Here is an 18,934-nt window from a genome sequence, read left to right on the forward strand (position 1 = left end):
GTATTAACATTTTAGTAGTGTCCTGGACTCCTGGGTGAGAAAGAGTCGGATGCAAGATAAGGTTTTGAGCGGGGGGTGACAGGAGCTGGTTAGAGTAAATGTGAGGAACTAGTCCAAGCTAACAAGCTATAGGCTTGCTATACACCAGCGGTTCTGAATGCTTGCTTGGCTTAACAAGGGCGAAATTTGCATATTCAGTGGTAGTGCATTGTGGGTAACCACAAATGTTCATTTATAACTGAATTATTGCAAATTTCCTTCTGTTTTAAGAAGGCTAATTACACCAAGCTTTGCTTTTTTAGTAGGAGGGCTTTTTGGTTCCTTTTATCCCCCTATACATTCCTAGTAGTTTGGGTCACCCTGAGCTGCTTGGTTACTCTGTAAGCTAACCACAGTGGTTTACTAATTACACACAGATTTTTAAATCCATATTTCTATGTTACTGTTAGGCAGGGCTATCAATTTGAAGCATTAGTTCCAAATGCACATAGGATGAAAAAACGTAGCCAGCCTTTGCATATTTTCTTGGTGTGTACATATTGGTAATATAACAGGTTCTCTTTACATAATTGTGATGATGTTTATCAAGTATTAGTATTAAATGACCAGTCCTCAGATTCCTTTATACTTGTATTCAATGTATGTCATATTTTTCAGCAGTCCACAGAAGAAAGCCAACCGAGTGATGTAAGTATTTGATCTTTCATCACCTTCTTACCATAACGGCCGATGCTGTAGAGTGGCCAGTCTCATTTCTCTATGGCATGCCCAGTCTCTCTTCTGGTATTTAGAAATGTGCTTTCAGGGTCCTGTTGATCTCGGCACCAGTGATTGGTGCGGGCACCCCAGGGGCGTGGAGTCTAAGTGAATACGGGTCTTCACCTGCGCACCCTGCAAGGGATGATGGGCCGTCACCCCTAGCGGGTGACTGACTACTTTGCTGCCTGGTGCCCACCAGATCACGACCCCCAGGGCTGCCCCACCAGAGACGAGAAGAACAGGAGGGGTGAACCCTGTGATATGGGAAGGATGAACAAATTATGAACCTGGTTAAAGATGGGATTGACAGTAATGGTAACTGGACTGACAAGCAGTAGGACTGACTAAAGGCGGGAATGGAGGACGTGCCTTATAAGATTATATGACCAGACTAACAGGCGTGGCAGGACTGGCGTGACAGGACTGACTTGACTGATCAGACTGAAGTGACAAAACTGACTAGACTTGACAGGATTGATGCGACAGGACAGGCTGACTGCGTGGAGACACGCGGCGGCTGATCACCAGACATGGCAGCACTGAGCGCTAAGTGACCTGGGTTTAAATACCCTGGCCTTCGTGCCAGTGCTGTTGCTCTGCCCCCTACTGCAGCTACAATTGGCTTGAGGAAGCGCACACGTTCCTTAGAGCTGCCGCAGGAGGAGGATGGCATCTGAAGAGGCCTTCGAGTATAAGGTGCAAAATGAGAGTGATTTGTGCTCGGGCTAATGAAATCTTGAATCAGTGTAGTGGGTATGGATTATTCCATATTGCTGCTCCCCTTGCATTGTGGTAAAAGTATTTTTTCTGTTTATAGGGTCCGTTCTCCTAGTAAACCCAGCAGTGGAGCTGTGAAGTGGACAGCTGAAGAGAAAGACCTGTTTGAGCAGGGGTTGGTAAGCACCCATGTGATTCCTGCTGCATCTTTCAATCTTCATAAACGGCATTATACAAAAGCATTTACCACATGGTATCACAGTTAAGTTTTGAATGCACTTGGCCATTGCCTGTAGTGTTAGTGCATTAGATATAAAAAAAACCTTGTTCCAAATTCTGCAGATCTGAACCTGAATCTCTGTGCATGCGCACTGTGGAAAGGGGTGCTAACTCACTCTTGTCACTGCTTCTGTGCACTGTCCCCCATGTTGGATATTTTTCACTTGGGGATGTACTCACTTTTGTTGTCGGTGGTTTAGACATTAAAGGGAACCCAAAATAGGGCTGTAAATTAAATAAATAAATACATGCTACCTGATCCGGGGGGCTGGGCGTATCAGGTAGCCGCCATCTCCGCCACGATCTCAGCCGCTCCAGTGGCCTGCAGTCTAATGCTTTCACTTTCGTGACTCCTGGGGTCACGATGCTGAGAGCTGCTCTCTTAGCGCAGCGTGCAGGGAGGCAGCAGTAGGGGGGAGAGGCGGCAGGCGCGGCCGTGAAGAGACAGAGCTGCCCAATGGCAGCTTTGGAAGGCCTGCAGGAACAGCCCTAGTGGTTGTTTAAGCAGGGAATACCTCTCTCTTCCCTTACCCTCCAGAATAGCGACAATCGCTTGTCTGTAATTTTGGAGGGTTATATCGCGGTGTGGGGGGGCAGAGAGCGGTGTAGGGTGGGATACACAGAGGCATGTCCTGCAGCAAGGAACATGCCTCTGTGTTCCATCTGACCCTACCCCACCCCCTCTCTACCACGCACTGCCTCGGGTTCTCTTGAATGGCAGTGTGTTGAGTTATTTTCACGGGACAGCAAATCTACACTACATGTAATTTGCCCTTTGAAAACCGAAGGTAGCAACTTTGGATTCCCATGATGCACCCCTCCTGAATATGCAAATCATCTCTTTATGCCCCTGGAAGCCAGGCTGTACTGTACATCTAAAACCGCTGGTGTAAAGAGAGCCTGTATAGCTTATACATTTTAACAGAGCTGTAGGTCCATAAAATTATCAGCTATAGGCTTGCTTTTATCAGGAGTCTTTGTGCAGACAGATAAACGTGTTTTGCCTTCTATATAACCTTGAGGAGGGCTGAATTTGACTGATGCTTGACTCCCTCATTTGCACACATAAAAGCAGTTTATTTTTTTGTTTTTTTTATCTTCGCAATGTCACAAAATATAAAAATAAAAAGTTAACACAGGCAAGCTAAGTAGGCTTGGTACTACATGTACCAATGTTTACCACCTTGTGGGGTTGATTCTAGCGACTACGGCAAAATTGCTGTGCGCATTTCCAGCTACGTAGGTAACGCTATACATGTTACGTAACTTGCGTGAGTGTCAAGTCTCCGGCGTCAGTCAAGCCCCTTGTCACTTCCAGGAAAGCCCGAATTAGATTTAGGACAATAAATAAAATAGTTTTAACTCATCAGTTTATTTCCACTTCTGGTTGCTTTAATGTAATGTGTTTGGAAGACCTGTGCATTTTGGTAAAAGGCAGAAAAGTGAAGTTAAATAAATGAGTTGTTGCACAATTTCTGAAAACATTTGTGCTGCTGTGCCCTGCAGGCTCGGTTTGGCAGAAGATGGACGAATATTGCCAGGCTGATTGGAAGTCGTACAGTGTTACAAGTGAAGAGCTATGCCCGGCAGTATTTTAAAAACAAGGTATTTTTTTTTTCCGGCTTCTAATAACGAGTATGTAGTTTAACAACAACAATAACAATAATATTTCTATAGCGCTTTTCTCCCTGGGGACTCAAAGCGCTGTGACCCTGCATTATGCAGTCTCAAAGGCTCGGGAAAAGAGTTGAGTTTTTAGCCTTCTTTTAAAGCTGTCCAGAGAAGGAGCTGGTAGTCCCTGGTAAACAAACAAGCTGGGGACTGTAGGTTTGTTCTTCACCTGAATCTGCTCTTAAGTCGGAACACTGTGCCATCTCTGTCCTTTATCCCCCCCCCCCCCCCCCGAGCCTCCAGTGCCCCCCTCTGTGTCACCTCTGTCCCCCTGTTCCCTCAATGTCCCCCTTTATGTCCCCTCTTCTTCTACTTTGTCCCTCTGTACCATCATTGCTGCCCCCTTTCCCCCTTTGTGCTACCTCTGCCCCCCGCTGTGTCACCTCTGTCCCCTGGTTTCCTCGATGTCCCCCTCTGTGCCATCTCTGCCTCCTTCTGTCCCCCTTTGTGCCTCCTTCTGTCCTAGTGGTGATTGAAATGTGCTAATTTCGCTTACCCTTACATTTTGCAGCATATCACATGCAAATTCCCATTGATTTTCATTAGCTGAGGTAAAAAAGTGAAAATTTGCATAGGAACGCGAAAACTTGTGCAGATTTTCACAATGAGTGTCAGAATCATAATCGACTTTACACTGCCTCCTGCAGCAGGAGAGCCCCTGGGCAGGAGTGTGAACCCCATCTTAAAGGGGAGAGGGGGGGATTCTTTTAGGAGCATATTCATTTAGAAAACTATAGTTTTCCTATAAAGAAAATGTACATGGCCACTGCTACCATGATCGTTCCTTTACACTTACTAAATAGACATCCATTGCTTCAAAACCTGTGCAGTAGGCAAGGATCATTTGGCAACGCACTGCAGAGTTTGCAGCAGGCTTGCTGTGATTTTACTACTGTTGCGTTGCAATGGTCTCCGTAGACTTACATTGCCCTCACGGTGAGCTGCAGCAGGGGAAGTACCGCAATTTATGGCGACGCTGTAAGTATGAATGTAGCCTGAACAGAAATTGAAAAATATCTCCTAGGAGAACCGTAGGAGATAAAATGAGTTGGGTCCCGCTCCATGTGTGCTACATCATGATCATGAGAAACTCATTTTTGCGGTATTTTCTAATGTAATGGAAGTACATTTTTTTCACATACAAACTTGTATGTGGTTTGAGGTATACCTTACTTCTGTAATCTTTTGATGAAGCTTTGAAGATAAAATACTGTCATGGATATTTATAGTGAACCTAAACTGAGTGAAATTATTTAAAATAAGCACATGGTGTAATTTGTAAATGAATATTACATACTTACCTCGACATCAGTTCCTCTCAGCTCACCATTTTCTACTAACAACTACTCTTTCCGGTTCTGACAAAATCTTGTGAGACTTGTATCTCAGGAAGCTGAAAGCCTAAGTGCCTATTTACACTTAATGCGTTGCATTTTAATGCCTTTTTTTCCCTAGCATTGTGAAAATTCTTCAGTTTTTCTGCATATAGTGTGAAAGAGGCCACATCAGTTGTCCTTTCAGTTAGAACTGACAGCAACTGATATAGTGTAAAAGGACCCTTAGGGCCTTTTTTCACTATAACATTTGCTGTCAGTTATAACTGAAAGGACAACTGATGTGCAAGGGAGTTTCCATTTTTCTCTATGGCTCACTGAGTGCTGACCCAGAAGCTGTTACGGGGTTGTGGCCATTTTTAAAATGGAGAACAGAGAATTCCATTGATCTCAGTTGACAAACAAGACGTGGGAAAGGAGAAAGAAATTAATAAATAGATTATGTGGTAGGTAAGTATGATGTGTATATGTTTATTTTGACTTTTTATTTTTCAGTTCAGGTTTGCTTCAAGCTTCTGCCATATTGTGGTTTGATTTGCAAGGTAAAACAAATTAAAATCCTCTGAAATAAAGCATATGTTGTGTGTCTGCAGTGCAAAACTGAGGATGGAGAGAAAGATGCCAAGATGACTGCAACAGACCTTCCTGTTTTCCACCCAGACAGCTTTGAGGGGGAAGCTGCCACAGGAGATGACCTGTCAACATTCCGAGGGCGGGCGGGCCCCAACCTTAATGCTGTTAAAATTGAGACCTTATCAGACGATGAAGAGGTCGACATAACGGATGAGATGGATGAGGGGTTTGTTAAAAGAGGAGACCGGACTGACACAAAGATAAATCCAGCAGATAGGACCTGCCAGGTGAATGAAGGGGCCATCCATTCCCTCACAAGCCAAAGTCACCTCACACCAGAACAAACACACATAGATATTCCACAGCCACTTCCTCAGATAAAAGACTCTGATGACGGGGATTCTCTCTGTTCCTTCACACACGCGACCCATGGTGAAACCTCAGCGTCCTTGCAAGATGAAGTGCTCAGTCAGTCCTCCCCAAGCTTAAACCTTCAGGATACTGACACAACCATAGCTTATTCATCTCCTCCATACGAACATGAGGAAGTCCATTATGACACTGAAATGCTGAGACCTCCTGATCAGGAAGTGGTGCTTGATCCAGATTTTATTCAAGAAGAAGAGAAACAAGCCATCCCAGAATTCTTTGAGGGACGCTTAGCCAAGACTCCGGAGCGCTACCTGAGGATACGCAATTACATCTTGGATCAATGGTAAATCTTTAATTTTAAGGGTCACGCCATTACCTTTTAAATAAAACAAATATCTGTATCACAGGCTACAGTGAAGCAAAGCATACTGTTCCTATGGAATGGTGAGGAGGGACAACAGCACTGTGACCAGTGGATTAGCTTCTGGCAGGGAGCGAGGTTGTGGAGATCAGAGTCACGAGAAATGAGGGCCTGCTTATGCTAGTTGAAGTGGTTCAATAGTACAACAGACAAGCAAGATGGATATCAGGATTACAAATATTCTAAAAGTCGCCTTACTTGCACTGGATACACTGTTGCTGATAAATCCAGCATGTAAAGAGGAAGTTTAGTGAAAAGGGGAAAAAAATCAATACATAGCAAAGCGAGAAGTTATTGATATTCGACATGTAATTGGTTCATATTTTTTGATCCACAATCGGCCTGTACGTAATCATCTTTACTACTGGCAGACATGAAAACTAGACAGCACCAACTGCCATTATCTTTAACCGCACCCCCTAACAATGCGATACACTAAAAGGTTGTTTTTTTAATAGCTATACATATGTACAGAGGGAGATACTGGTTGCTTGGCAGTTGGAAACAGATGTTATTTCCCACAATGCAACAAGGTTCACAGACCGGAAACTACATCACACCGTGGAAGAGGTTTTACCACAATATCACTCCTGGCCCGCACGGTTGCTGTGCAAGTGACCCCCAGAACATATCCGATAAGAGTGTAATGGGGCCACTCTCCATGCATGAGTGCAGTCCTACTGCTCCTGCACAAGTCAGAGCCACTTATCTCCGAGCGGCTCCGTGCTACTGTGCAGGTGCAGGCGTGCATGAAGAGGAGCATGGATGTGATCATCAAGAGGGTCCCGGGCAGCGGCTGGAGGAGGATACTGGAAGCTAGGGATGATCAATTAGATGCAAATTGTTGTAGGATTGTGCAAATTTTGTATTCAAATTTATGGACTAATCAAACTTTACCTCAGCAGGATTTGATTGCAAGTTGCATAAATTTGCATGCAAAATCTGTGTAGTGCTGCATCAACTAGGAATTTGCATCTCATTGATCATCCCTACTGGAAGCCACTGCAGGATCCAGAGGTTTCCCTCTTCCTAGGTAAGTATCTCTCTTTTGTGTTCCCGGCCGCCGTGGGTACTCTTTAACAAAATTGATGGCAGTGGGTTATCTAAGGGGATAGTGTACATGGAACCTTAGGTGTGTGACACTTTCTTATGATAACCTGGACCAGAACTAAAGTGGAACATCCATGTACACAAAGAGAAACAAAATAACTGACAAACCGCAGCTGACCTGTAGTAAACCTGCCTTAAAACTAATAATAAAATGACCTTGACGTGAAAGGTCCTTGTACACTAGGCTTTATTTAAAGGGAATCAGAGACGAAGCACCCTCATGTATTTTACCATATATATCCGTGGAAACATTAGAGAAAACACCTAACTTGCTTTCTGTTTCATTCTGCACTGCACAGCTTGTTTCTAATCTGCCCGGATAAAATCCCCGACTGAGCATTCAGTCTGGCTTTGCTCAGGAATATTTATAGCTCAGTCTGTGTTCTCTCATGTCTTTTCAAGTCCAAGCCTGCCCTCTGCTTTCTCTGCTCAGGAATCATTATAGCTGAGTCATTATAGCAAAGCCAGACTGAATGCTCAGTCGGGGATTTTATCGAGGTTGATAAGAAGCAATCTGAACAGTAAATAATGAAACAGAGAGCAGGGTAGGTGTTTTCTCTAATGTTCCCACTGATATATATGGTAAAATACATGAGGGTGCTTCGTCTCTGGTTCACTTTAAGACTGTTTCACACACAGTAATATTTGTCACCCAAGACTATTACTATTTAGTATTTACAAAGAGCCAACATCTTCCACAGCGCTGTACAGAGTCGTGTCACTAACTGTCCCTCACAGGGGCTCACAATCTAATCCCTACCATAGTCATATGTCTATGTATGTATCGTATTGTGTAGTGTATGTATCATAGTCTCAGGCCAATTTTTAGGAGGAAGCCATTTAACTTATCTGTATGTTTTTGGGATGTGGGAGAAAACCAGAGTGCCCAGAGGAAACCCACGCAGACATGGGGAGAACATACAAACTCCATGCAGATAGTGCCCTGGCTGAAATTCGAACCGGGCATCCAGCGCAGAAAGCCAAAAGTGCTAACCACTACACCACCATGCTGTACTACATCTACTAATATCCTTTGGGGACACCTGTGCATTTTTTAATCCAGGTGTCCCCAAAACACATTTGTAGATGCAGCATAACAGATGTCCAATGATGAACATCCATAATTGCTTTAATATTATAGTCCTTTCAGCAGGGCGCCTCGCACTCGCTTGTCTCCCTCCCCTCTTAATAGAACAGAACAGGTTTCTTTGCAGTAGGCAGTCAGCATGTCTGTACAGCCGTCGTCTAATACTGTCACCTTAACGATAACTTTACAATAGATTAGAGTTACTAATAATAAGCATATGCATGGGGCTTTTATGTGCCACTTTTTAAAGGTACCATTTCTCTATCCTTTATCATATCCTCTAAATCCGCCCACCATGTTTTGCAGGAAAAACTGTAAGCCAAATTACCTGAACAAAACCTCCGTCCGCCCCGGGCTGAAGAACTGCGGCGATGTGAACTGTATCGGTCGTATCCACATGTACCTGGAACTAATTGGTGCCATTAACTTTGGATGTGGTATGAACAAAAATTGCTGTTTTTTTTTCTGTCTTGAAAGTGACAACTTTTACATACATTTTCTACAAATTTCAGAGCAAGCTGTTTACAATCGTCCCCGACCGCTGGATAAAACGAAATGCAAAATGGTGAAAGACACATTGGAGGCGTACGAGCTCGCCCACCGCCTGCAGACTATGGTGAGGGGATGCTGAGCCTCACAACTGGTAGTGTCTGGCGGGGGGGGGGGGGGGGGGGATTAAAGGTCCCATTCACATACAGTGATAAGAGGAAAATGTGCCTAAACTGCTGGCTTTACCACTTGTAAAACAAAAACAGAAACCGAGAGCCCAATGTAGTGTAGTACCTTTGTGATTCACAGTATAGTAATGCGAGAAGTAATAGATATACTTACAAACGTGGGTTACCACACAGGTAACCACTCAAATGGCAGGTGGGGAGAATTATGACCTGAAAAAAACGGGAATAACACCCCTCCACCAAGGGTGGACTAGATTGCGTATAGAAGCATGAACAGAGGCGCCAAAATAGAATAAAACTGTCTAAAAACAGTTAAAAAAAAGGGGGAAGTTAGTGGACTTGCCTCCCTTGAAGAAAACTAGACATAGATTCGTTATTTTTAGCACAAAAAGATTACATTTATTTGTAGCTCCAGTTGTGGAAACTGGAGCTACAAATAAATGTTATTTGTTTTGTGCTAAAAATAACAAATCTGTTTTTGTTCGAGGGAGGGAAGTCCACCAACTTCCCCCTTTTTAACTACCTGCCGACCGCTCCACACCAATTGGTGTGAATGCCGCGGAAGCCCCAGGACCACTCCACGCCGATTGGCGTGAATGTCTGCCTATGCGGCTCGCATCTCCGCTCTGATGACGGAGCTCCGCTCCGCCTTCAGTCTCCCAGCGGCGACCGCTGTTTGGAGATTGTTAGATGGCGAAACCGCCGTCTAATAACCCTGTACAGCGCTGCGATCTAAGGCAGCGCTGTACTGGGGAGTTAGCCGTGTGGCAATCAGCATGGCTTCTGGCTTATTGAATTGTAGCTAGTGTCTTTGATTTGCTCTTCACGGCTTCCTCTTCTGGAGTGATGATGACTGGCACATTGACAATTTCACAAAAAAAGAATGTACTCCTGCTCTAGCGCAGTAGTACATTCTTTTTTTTGTTTCTTTTCATCTCCTAGGAGTGTTGCGTTTCCATATGATTCTCTTGGCTGCTTTCTCTAATACAACCTGGTGTGCTAGCGTCACAACTATAGTTACTGGTATTTGTTTTCCATTGACAAATTCACCATTTTTCACCAGTTTATATACAGGGCATTTAAAAAGACTTTCTAATTCCCTAAATAGCCAATACAATTTAAAGTGACACTGAAGCGACAAAAAAACGTATGCTATAATGAATTGTATGTTTAGTTCGGATAATTATTGGAACTCTAGTAGCAAAGAAACTAATCTCATATTTTTATTTTCAGTTATATATATATATATTTTTTATAACATTGCATAATTCTGGCATATTTGCAATTACAAATCACATTCTGTATGTTAAACTATAAAACAGAGCAGAGCTCATAACCCTTTGAACTCCATTGTAGTAAAACCTTATTTGAAGCTCCCTCTCACTGTTTCTTTGATGTATAAGTGCTTCAGAAACCAGGACTGTCTCCCGGGAAGAGCTCAGAGAGGCTCTTTTGCATAGATAACAGCTGAAGTTTCTTAACTCTTCCTGTACTGGAAAACAACATGAGACTCTTCTTTGCTACTAATGTTTTATTTCTTAGCTGTACTGCACATACAATTCATTATCGCATAAGTTTATTTTCAGTTTAGATTCCCTTTAAGATCTAAGTTTCATTTTAGCGTGTGACGCAAAGGACCTGGAGGGCCAAACGTTTGAGGTTAGACAATAAATTTGATTTCCCTTCTGATGTGTTTCAGTTTATGAAATGTATATTTTGTTGTCAAGCATACAATTACTTCTGTACTTTAGAAACATCAACAGGAATCATCAGGCAAAAATAAAAAAAATCAGCCTTACTCACCTGGGGCTTTCTCCAGCCCCTTGCAGCCGACTGTCCCACGCCGATCACTCCGCTCTCCGCCGCCGCCCCGAGCTCCCCGCACACTGTTCAGTCCGACCTTGAGGTAGTCCTTACTGTGGCTGCGTGAAGCGCCGCTGTCAATCATGGCCACGTGGTCCTCAGCGCACTGCACAGGCGCAGAACTACTGCGTGCGGGGAGCACGGGACGGCAGCAGAGCGGTCGGCATGGGACAGTCAGCTGCAAGGGGCTGGAGAAAGCCCCAGGTGAGTAAGACTGATTTTTTATTTTTTTTTTTTACTTTTCCCTGATGATTCCTTTATGGAACTTCAGCCTAAACAAACAGTGTCATTAAGTTTACATTAGTTATGTTAATTAAAATAGATAGGTAATATAATCTCTTACCCACCCTGTTTTAAAAGAACAGGCAAATGTTTGTGATTTCATGGGGGCAGCCATCTTGTTGGTTGAAAGGAGGTGACAAGGAGCATGAGACACAGTTCCAACTGTGTCCTGATCACATCTCTCAGCTGCGCGCCCTAGGCTTCAAATTCAAAATAAAAAAATTTGCGCCAAAACAGCAGAATGAGAACAACATCAGAAATCCCATCATGCTTTGCACAGCATCAGGGGAAAAATGCCCGGGCAGTTTTCTTCTGTGCAGCTAAAAATGAGGCTTGGGTAAGAAAAAAAAAGTTCTGATGCTGTGAAACTGTTAAAGAAACACCAAGCCTTTTCAGTGCTGCTGAGTAGATTTTTAGTCTGAAGGTTCACTTTATGTAGCCAATAAATCAGTGTCAGGTTTACAAACTTGTATAAGAGGTCTGAAGTGTACCCTTAGTGTCATAGGGAAACTGTTGGGTCCTATAGAGGCTTCCCACACTGTCCTCCGGTTCCCTGTTGCCGAGTGCGGATCTCCTGAAGGGCTTGTTGGTAATTACATCGGGCCGAGCTCCTCTTTACACACAAGCGCAACTGTACTGCTCCTGCACACATGGGGACACGCCTGTGCAGTGGGAGCTGATCCGTGCTTCTGCGAAGGCACGCTGATGCGGGTGCAGCATCGCTGCGCTCGTACCAGAAGAGGAATGCGGCCCCTATGTTAACCAGCCTGGCGGTATGGACGAGCTCAGCTCGTCCATCACCGCCGGAGGCTGCCGCTCAGGCCCTGCTGGGCCGATTTTCATCAAATAAAGTGCAGCACACGCAGCCGGCACTTTGCCAGCCGCGTGTGCTGCCTGATCGCCGCCGCTCTGCGGCGATCCGCCGCGAGCAGCGGCGAAAGAGGGTCCCCCCAGCCGCCTGAGCCCAGCGTAGCCGGAACAAAAAGTTCCGGCCAGCGCTAAGGGCTGGATCGGAGGCGGCTGACGTCAGGACGTCGGCTGACGTCCATGACGTCACTCCGCTCGTCGCTATGGCGGCGATCTAAGCAAAACAAGGAAGGCCGCTCATTGCGGCCTTCCTTGTTTATTCTGGGCGCCGGAGGCGATCGGAAGAACGCCTCCGGAGCGCCCTCTAGTGGGATTTCATGCAGCCAACTTTAAGTTGGCTGCATGAAATAGTTTTTTTTTTATTTAAAAAAAAACCTCCCGCAGCTGCCCTGGCGATCTTAATAGAACGCCAGGGTGGTTAAAGAGGGTCCAGAGTACTGTGTGGGAAGCCCCTGAAGGATCCAGGTGCTTCTCTCTCCTTAGATAAGTATTTACTTTTAACCTTGTGATACCTCAGACTCTCTTTAGAGCTGGGACAAGGTCCTCCAGCATCCTCTCATGAACTCCATTCTTGCTTAGTGTTTTACGGATCCTAGATTCGCTAACGGATGTGATGATATACTAGAGACTTTTGTAAGTCTTTAGCTGACATTCTAGGATTCTTCTTCACCTCATTGAGCATTCTGCGCTGTGCCCTTGGCAGTTAACTTTACAGGACCGCCACTCCTAGGAAGAGGAGCAGCAGATCTGAACTTTATCCATTTATAGACTATTTGTTTCACCGTGAACTGCAAGTCTTTTGGAGATACTTTTATAACCCTTTCCAGCTTTATGCGAGTCAACAATTCTTAAACATAGGTCTTCTGAGAGCTCTTTTGTGGGAGGCATCATTTACATCAGGTAATGCTTCTTGGGAAAAGCAAACCCAAAACTAGTGTGTGTTTTTTATAGGGCTGCGCAGCTGTAATCAACACCTCCAATCTCATCTCATTGATTGGACTCCAGCTGGCTGACACCTCACTCATAGTTACATAGTTATTATGGTTGAAAAAAGACATACGTCCATCGAGTTCAACCAGTACAAAGTACAACTCCAGCCTGCTCTCTCACATATCCCTCTAATTAGCTCTTGGAGATGTCATTAGTCTGCGGGTTCACATACTTTTATTCCACCTGCACTGTGAATGTTTACATGGTGTGTTCAATAAAAACATGGAACATTTAATTATTTGTGTGGTATTAGTTTAACCACTTCCATACCAGCAGTCTCTGCCCCCTTATGCACCAGAGACTGCTGGTACGGTAAAACACCGCCTCCTGACAAATGCGCCGCACATACCCGCAGCTCTTGCCGGTCACAACACTGCTCCATCCACTTTCATTGGCTCCTGACGCTGTCTCTCAATGGGAGCCAATGTGATTGGCTCTCCGTGATCACCCGGTCAGGAGCCAATGAAAGCGGCTCCTGACCTGCTTCTAGACGGCAGAGCGAGCGAACTGTGGTGGGTGCAGAGCGGCGAGATCGGTGGTAATGGCGAGGCGCGCGATTCATTGTGACGTTGAATCTACCACCAGTTAGCGCCGCAGCACCACCTGCTAGACGTAGATTCGGACTGCGTTGGTCTGGAAGACTTTAAGCAGACTGTGATCGTCTATTGTTGTGACTTAGATGAAGATCAGATCACATTTTTATGACCAATTTGTGAAGAAATCCATAGAATTCCAAAGGGTGCACATTTTTTTATTGCTACTGTACGAGTAAAGAGAATATCATAATGGAGCTCCTCCAAACGTTCGTATATGTTTACATTCACTTATCATCCTGATTGCTATTAAAATCTGCCTTGTTCAGTTTTGGGTTTATTGCAATTAAAGCATAGTTAGTATTTTCCTAAGTAGTGTAATGAAGATTGAGTGCATTTTAATGAGTGTGATGTTTTGGTTTGTCAGCATCTTTCAGCTGAAGAATTATCACAAAGACGCGAGAAGATGAAGCTATCAAGATGTACCAGGGGGCCAAGACCTTCCAAGAGGTGGGGTGCAAATATGAAAGTCATCCTGTACAGCAACACTGTTATGTTTACTTGTGTGCTGATAGCATTGATTTCTGTGCTCGCTAAGACAGTTTACAGATAATGTTAGCGTAGTTACGACACTGTAAAGGTGCGTACGCACAACAGCAGCCAACGGCGGGTCCGTCGGCACCTCCCGCTGGGCGGGTTTTCAGCAGACTGTAGTGCGTGTGTACGCACTGTTGGCAGACTGATAAGGCTGTTCCTGAACGATCCGCCCGGCGGATCGTTCAGGAACAGCCTTATCAGTCCACTGACAGTGCGTACACACGCACTACAGTCTGCTGAAAACCCGCCCAGCAGGAGGTACCGACGGACCCGTCGTTGGCTGCTGTCGTGCGTGTGTACGCACCTTAAAGAGCACAGAAGTCACTCCGACCAGTTAACGGTTGAAAAGGGTTACAAATTAATCTGATCTTTTATTGGTTCTCTACTTCTACTGTTCTCCCTCTCGGTATCAAGGTGACACCCTAGGCTCACACCAGATGCATTGATGTTATGGGCACAGGCAATGGGGCCACAGCAACAACAGTTTTGGAAGGGTTGTAGAGCCATGTACATACACTAGGTTGTCCCTGGCTGAACAAATTGTAATCCACGCACCAGATACCTAGTGTGTGTCCAGGAGTCCCTCAACCTCCTTCAAGAAGTTGCTAGTTATCCGTTGTGACTATTACTTTCAAAATGTACCTTTTTTTTTTTTTTTTTTTTTTTTTTTTTTTTTTTTTTTACTAACACAACTGAAGGCAAGTCAAGTCAAACTGCACTGACTGCAAGCTTGTTTCAGGCGTGTTATTCAAACACTACCAGAGCCAAAACATCAGCATGACCAAAGCTGTGTTAAGGCATAGGCAAACCAGGCAGATGCCTAGGATGATAGGTAGGGGCTCCTAAGAAAGGGATCAATGGTAATTTTGTCACCTAAATGGGCACTGCTTGGCATAAAAAGGAGGCCTCCGTCAACTGAGAAGTTCCAGAGGAACTGCCTCTGTCTGTGAAGCATGAGTTCGACTCCGGAGCCAGAAAGAAAAACAGAGGAAGCCTGAGTAATAACAGTAATAACAATATGTTGGGTGCTGTTACTTGTGTAATTTATTCAGATTTGGTCTGTATTGATTATTGCAAGTCTTTGGATTCCGAAGACTCTGACCTGGTGTCTGCAAAAGTAATTAACAAAGTCTCTTTGCTCTGCTGAAGTGCTTGTTTGCTTCAGCTCATGGCATGAAGTGGTTTAAAGTAGGCTATGATCTTACTATTTACAAGATGAGGGTGGGGGGGAGACAAAAACTGTCCTGCAATGTCCAGAAACGGCCCTGAGTGTGACTACGAGAAAATTAAAGATGTCTGCCACCATATTCTTCTCACTTCAGGTTGTGTACCCTTTTATTGGTGTATAGACAATATATCTTTTCACTTGTTATTATTATTAACACAAAAGTTTTTTTTCTAACAGCTCATTTGACCCGTTCCAGCTCATTACGTGCCTTGAGTTTACTGCAGAGAAAGAGGTAATCTTTTTATGCCTTCATTTACTACTGGAACTTTGTGTCTGTGTTCAGTGTGAAAATGACAAACTGACTGCAAATCACGTAAAGAGGAGCTGTCAGCCATACTATTTCAGAAAAAAAAACACATAAGTAGATAAATACTTGCTCTACTTACATATGTATTGCACTGTCCACATTTTGATTTTAGTGATTTTTCTACAGTAAAAAAAGAGAAAATCCTTCTTAGCATTTCCCATTTTAATTGTGGCTATTTTTAAGCCAATCATGATGTAATTTCCTCCCTTAGTCTCCTCTGCCTGATTTGCCCGCCCTTCACTATAGAAAGTGCATTGTCGCAGCATGAGAAATATTGGCCTATCAGAGAGGAACAGAGGTGTGGGAGATGAAAACAGGCTTCAGCCAATCAGGCTGCATTAGTTAAGTCTAAAGGCTCATACACACATCAGACTATAGTCTTTGGAAAATGAAAGATCACAGACCAATCTTACCACCCTTCATGTAGTATGAGAGCCATGCTCTAAACAGTCTTTTCTATGGAGCTGAACTCCACATCAGAAAAAAATCTTTGCAAGATGCTGCACACACAGGTGCTGTACAGACACAAATGATCAGTATCTGCAAAAGATCTGTTCCTGCCAAAAATACATTCCTGCAAATTGCAATGATAGTCTATGAGATCTGCAGATCATCATACACACATGATTTAACTGACATTCATCTGCAGATCAAGCAATCATCCGCAGATCTGAAAATCCATCCTGGTGGATCTGATCTGCAGATGAATGTCAGTTAAATCATGTGTGTATGATGATCTGCAGATCTCATAGACTCTCATTGCATTTTGCAGGAATGGATTTTTGGCAGGAACAGATCTTTTGCAGCTACAGATCTTTTGAGTGTGTGCAGCATGTTTGTGTGCAGCATCTTGCAAAGATTTTTTTCTGATGGGGAGTTCAGCTCCATAGAATAGACTGAGAAGGTATGGCTCTCATACTACATGAAGGGTGGTAAGATTGGTCTGTGATCTTTCATTTTCCAAAGACTATAGTCTGATGTGTGTATGCACCTTAAGGGGAAGTATAGAAGCAAAAAAGGACAACCCAGCATGCCCTGCAATTTCCTTTTTGTGTACCAAATTTTGTGTGTACCAAATAAGAGTCAGGTAAACTGGGGAATGATCATTTATCAACAAGAAAAGTAATAGAGATTTTAACTTTGGGGTTGCCTGGTTAGCAACCCAGATAAAATCTGTTTATCTGTTTACCAGATAAAAATAAAGAATAGATTTTTGATTTCATGCCCAACAGTTACTCTTTAACCACCTGCCGACCGCCTAACGCACAGAGGTGGCCGGGAAGTGGAGCCCGCAAGGACCAGCTCATGCCCAAAGGCGGCGGTCCTTGTAGGGGCATGGGCGGAGCGATCGCGGCATCCGTGACGCAATCCTCCGCCAGCGCCTGTCTCCGCTCACCCGCCGCAACATCCCGCTGGCCATACGGAAGCGCCGGAGGGATGTTAACCCGACGATCGCCGCATACAAAGTGTATAATACACTTTGTAATGTTTACAAAGTGTATTGTACAGGCTGCCTCCTGCCCTGGTGGTCCCAGTGTCCGAGGGACCACCAGGGCAGGCTGCAGCCACCCTATGTCGCACCCAAGCACACTGATCTCCCCCCCCCCTGCCCCCTGATCGCCCACAGCGCCCCTCAGACACCCCCCAGACCCCTGTTTACACCCAATCACCCCCCTAATCACCCATCAATCACTATCTGTCAACGCTATTTTTTTTTTAACCCTAAACTGCCCCCTGGGGACTCCTGATCACCCCCCCACCCCTCAGATTCTCCCCAGACCCCCCCCCCTTGTGTACTGTATACCTCTATCCCCCTGATCACCTGTCAATCACCCATCAATCACCCCCTGTCACTGCCACCCATCAATCAGCCCCTAACCTGCCCCTTGCGGGCAATCTGATCACCCACCCACACCAATAGATCGCCCGCAGATCCAACGTCAGATCACCTCCCAAGTGCAGTGTTTACATCTGTTCTCTACCCTAAACACCCACTAATTACCCATCAATCACCCCCTATCATCACCTGTCACTGTTACCCATCAGATCAGACCCTAATCTGCCCCTTGCGGGCACCCAATCACCCGCCTACACGCTCAGATTGCCCTCAGACCCCCCCTTATCAATTCGCCAGTGCATTAGTTACATCTGTTCTTCCCTGTAATAACCCACTGATCACCTGTCAATCACCCATCAATCACCCCCTGTCACTGCCACCCATCAATCAGCCCCTAACCTGCCCCTTGCGGGCAATCTGATCACCCACACCAATAGATCGCCCGCAGATCCGACATCAGATCACCTCCCAAGTGCATTGTTAACATCTGTTCTCTCCTCCAAACACCCACTAATTACCCATCAATCACCCCCTGTCACTGCTATCCATCAGATTAGACCCCTATCTGCCCCTAGGGCACTCAATCACCCGCACACACCCTCAGAACCCAGCCCTGATCACCTCGCCAGTGCATTGCTTGCATCTATTCCCCCCTCTAATCACACTTTGAGACACCCATCAATCACCTCCTGTCACCCCCTAGCACACCTACCCACCAGATGAGGCCCTAATTTGCCCCGTGTGGGCTCCTGATCACTCGGCCAAACCCTCAGATCCCCCTCAGACCCCCTTCCGATCACCTCCCCAGTGCATTGATTGCATCTATTTTCCCCTCTAACCACCCCCTGAGACACCCATCAATCACCTCCTGTCACCCCCCTAGCACTCCTATCCATCAGATGAGGCCCAATATAACCTGTCATCTAAAAGGCCACCCTGCTTATGACCGGTTCCACAAAATTCGCCCCCTCTACACCACCTGTCATCAAAATTTGCAGATGCTTATACCCCTGAACAGTCATTTTGAGACATTTGGTTTCCAGACTACTCACGGTTTTGGGCCCGTAAAATGCCAGGGCGGTATAAGAACCCCACAAGTGACCACATTTTAGAAAAAAAGACACACCAAGGTATTCTGTTAGGTGTATGACGAGTTCATAGAAGATTTTATTTTTTGTCAAAAGGTAGCGGAAATTGATTTTTATTGTTTTTTTTTCACAAAGTGTCATTTTTCACTAACTTGTGACAAAAAATAAAATCTTCTATAAACTCGCGATACACCTAACGGAATACCTTGGAGTGTCTTCTTTCTAAAATGGGGTCACTTGTGGGGTTCCTATACTGCCCTGGCATTTTAGGGGCCCTAAACCGTGAGGAGTAGTCTAGAAAACAAATGCTTCAAAATTACCTTTGAATAGGACGTTAGGCCC

At 44.9% G+C, this 18,934-nt stretch overlaps 1 protein-coding gene across 1 annotated transcript in view; it reads left to right on the forward strand.

Annotated features, from left to right (window-relative positions):
• The first annotated feature begins 601 nt into the window (after positions 1–601).
• LOC137522062 (histone H2A deubiquitinase MYSM1-like) overlaps positions 602–18,934 on the forward strand; it is a 58,879-nt gene continuing 40,546 nt past the window's right edge. Inside the window, exons 1-10 of the mRNA XM_068242085.1 lie at positions 602–687; positions 1,577–1,655; positions 3,262–3,360; positions 5,354–6,048; positions 8,630–8,760; positions 8,836–8,939; positions 9,943–9,946; positions 10,604–10,659; positions 13,963–14,045; positions 15,538–15,592. Coding sequence (XP_068098186.1) covers positions 602–687; positions 1,577–1,655; positions 3,262–3,360; positions 5,354–6,048; positions 8,630–8,760; positions 8,836–8,939; positions 9,943–9,946; positions 10,604–10,659; positions 13,963–14,045; positions 15,538–15,592 — 1,392 coding nt within the window. The remainder of the gene's footprint in view (positions 688–1,576; positions 1,656–3,261; positions 3,361–5,353; positions 6,049–8,629; positions 8,761–8,835; positions 8,940–9,942; positions 9,947–10,603; positions 10,660–13,962; positions 14,046–15,537; positions 15,593–18,934) is intronic.

Source organism: Hyperolius riggenbachi, chromosome 6, assembly GCF_040937935.1.
Source record: "Hyperolius riggenbachi isolate aHypRig1 chromosome 6, aHypRig1.pri, whole genome shotgun sequence".
Lineage (NCBI taxonomy): Eukaryota > Metazoa > Chordata > Amphibia > Anura > Hyperoliidae > Hyperolius > Hyperolius riggenbachi.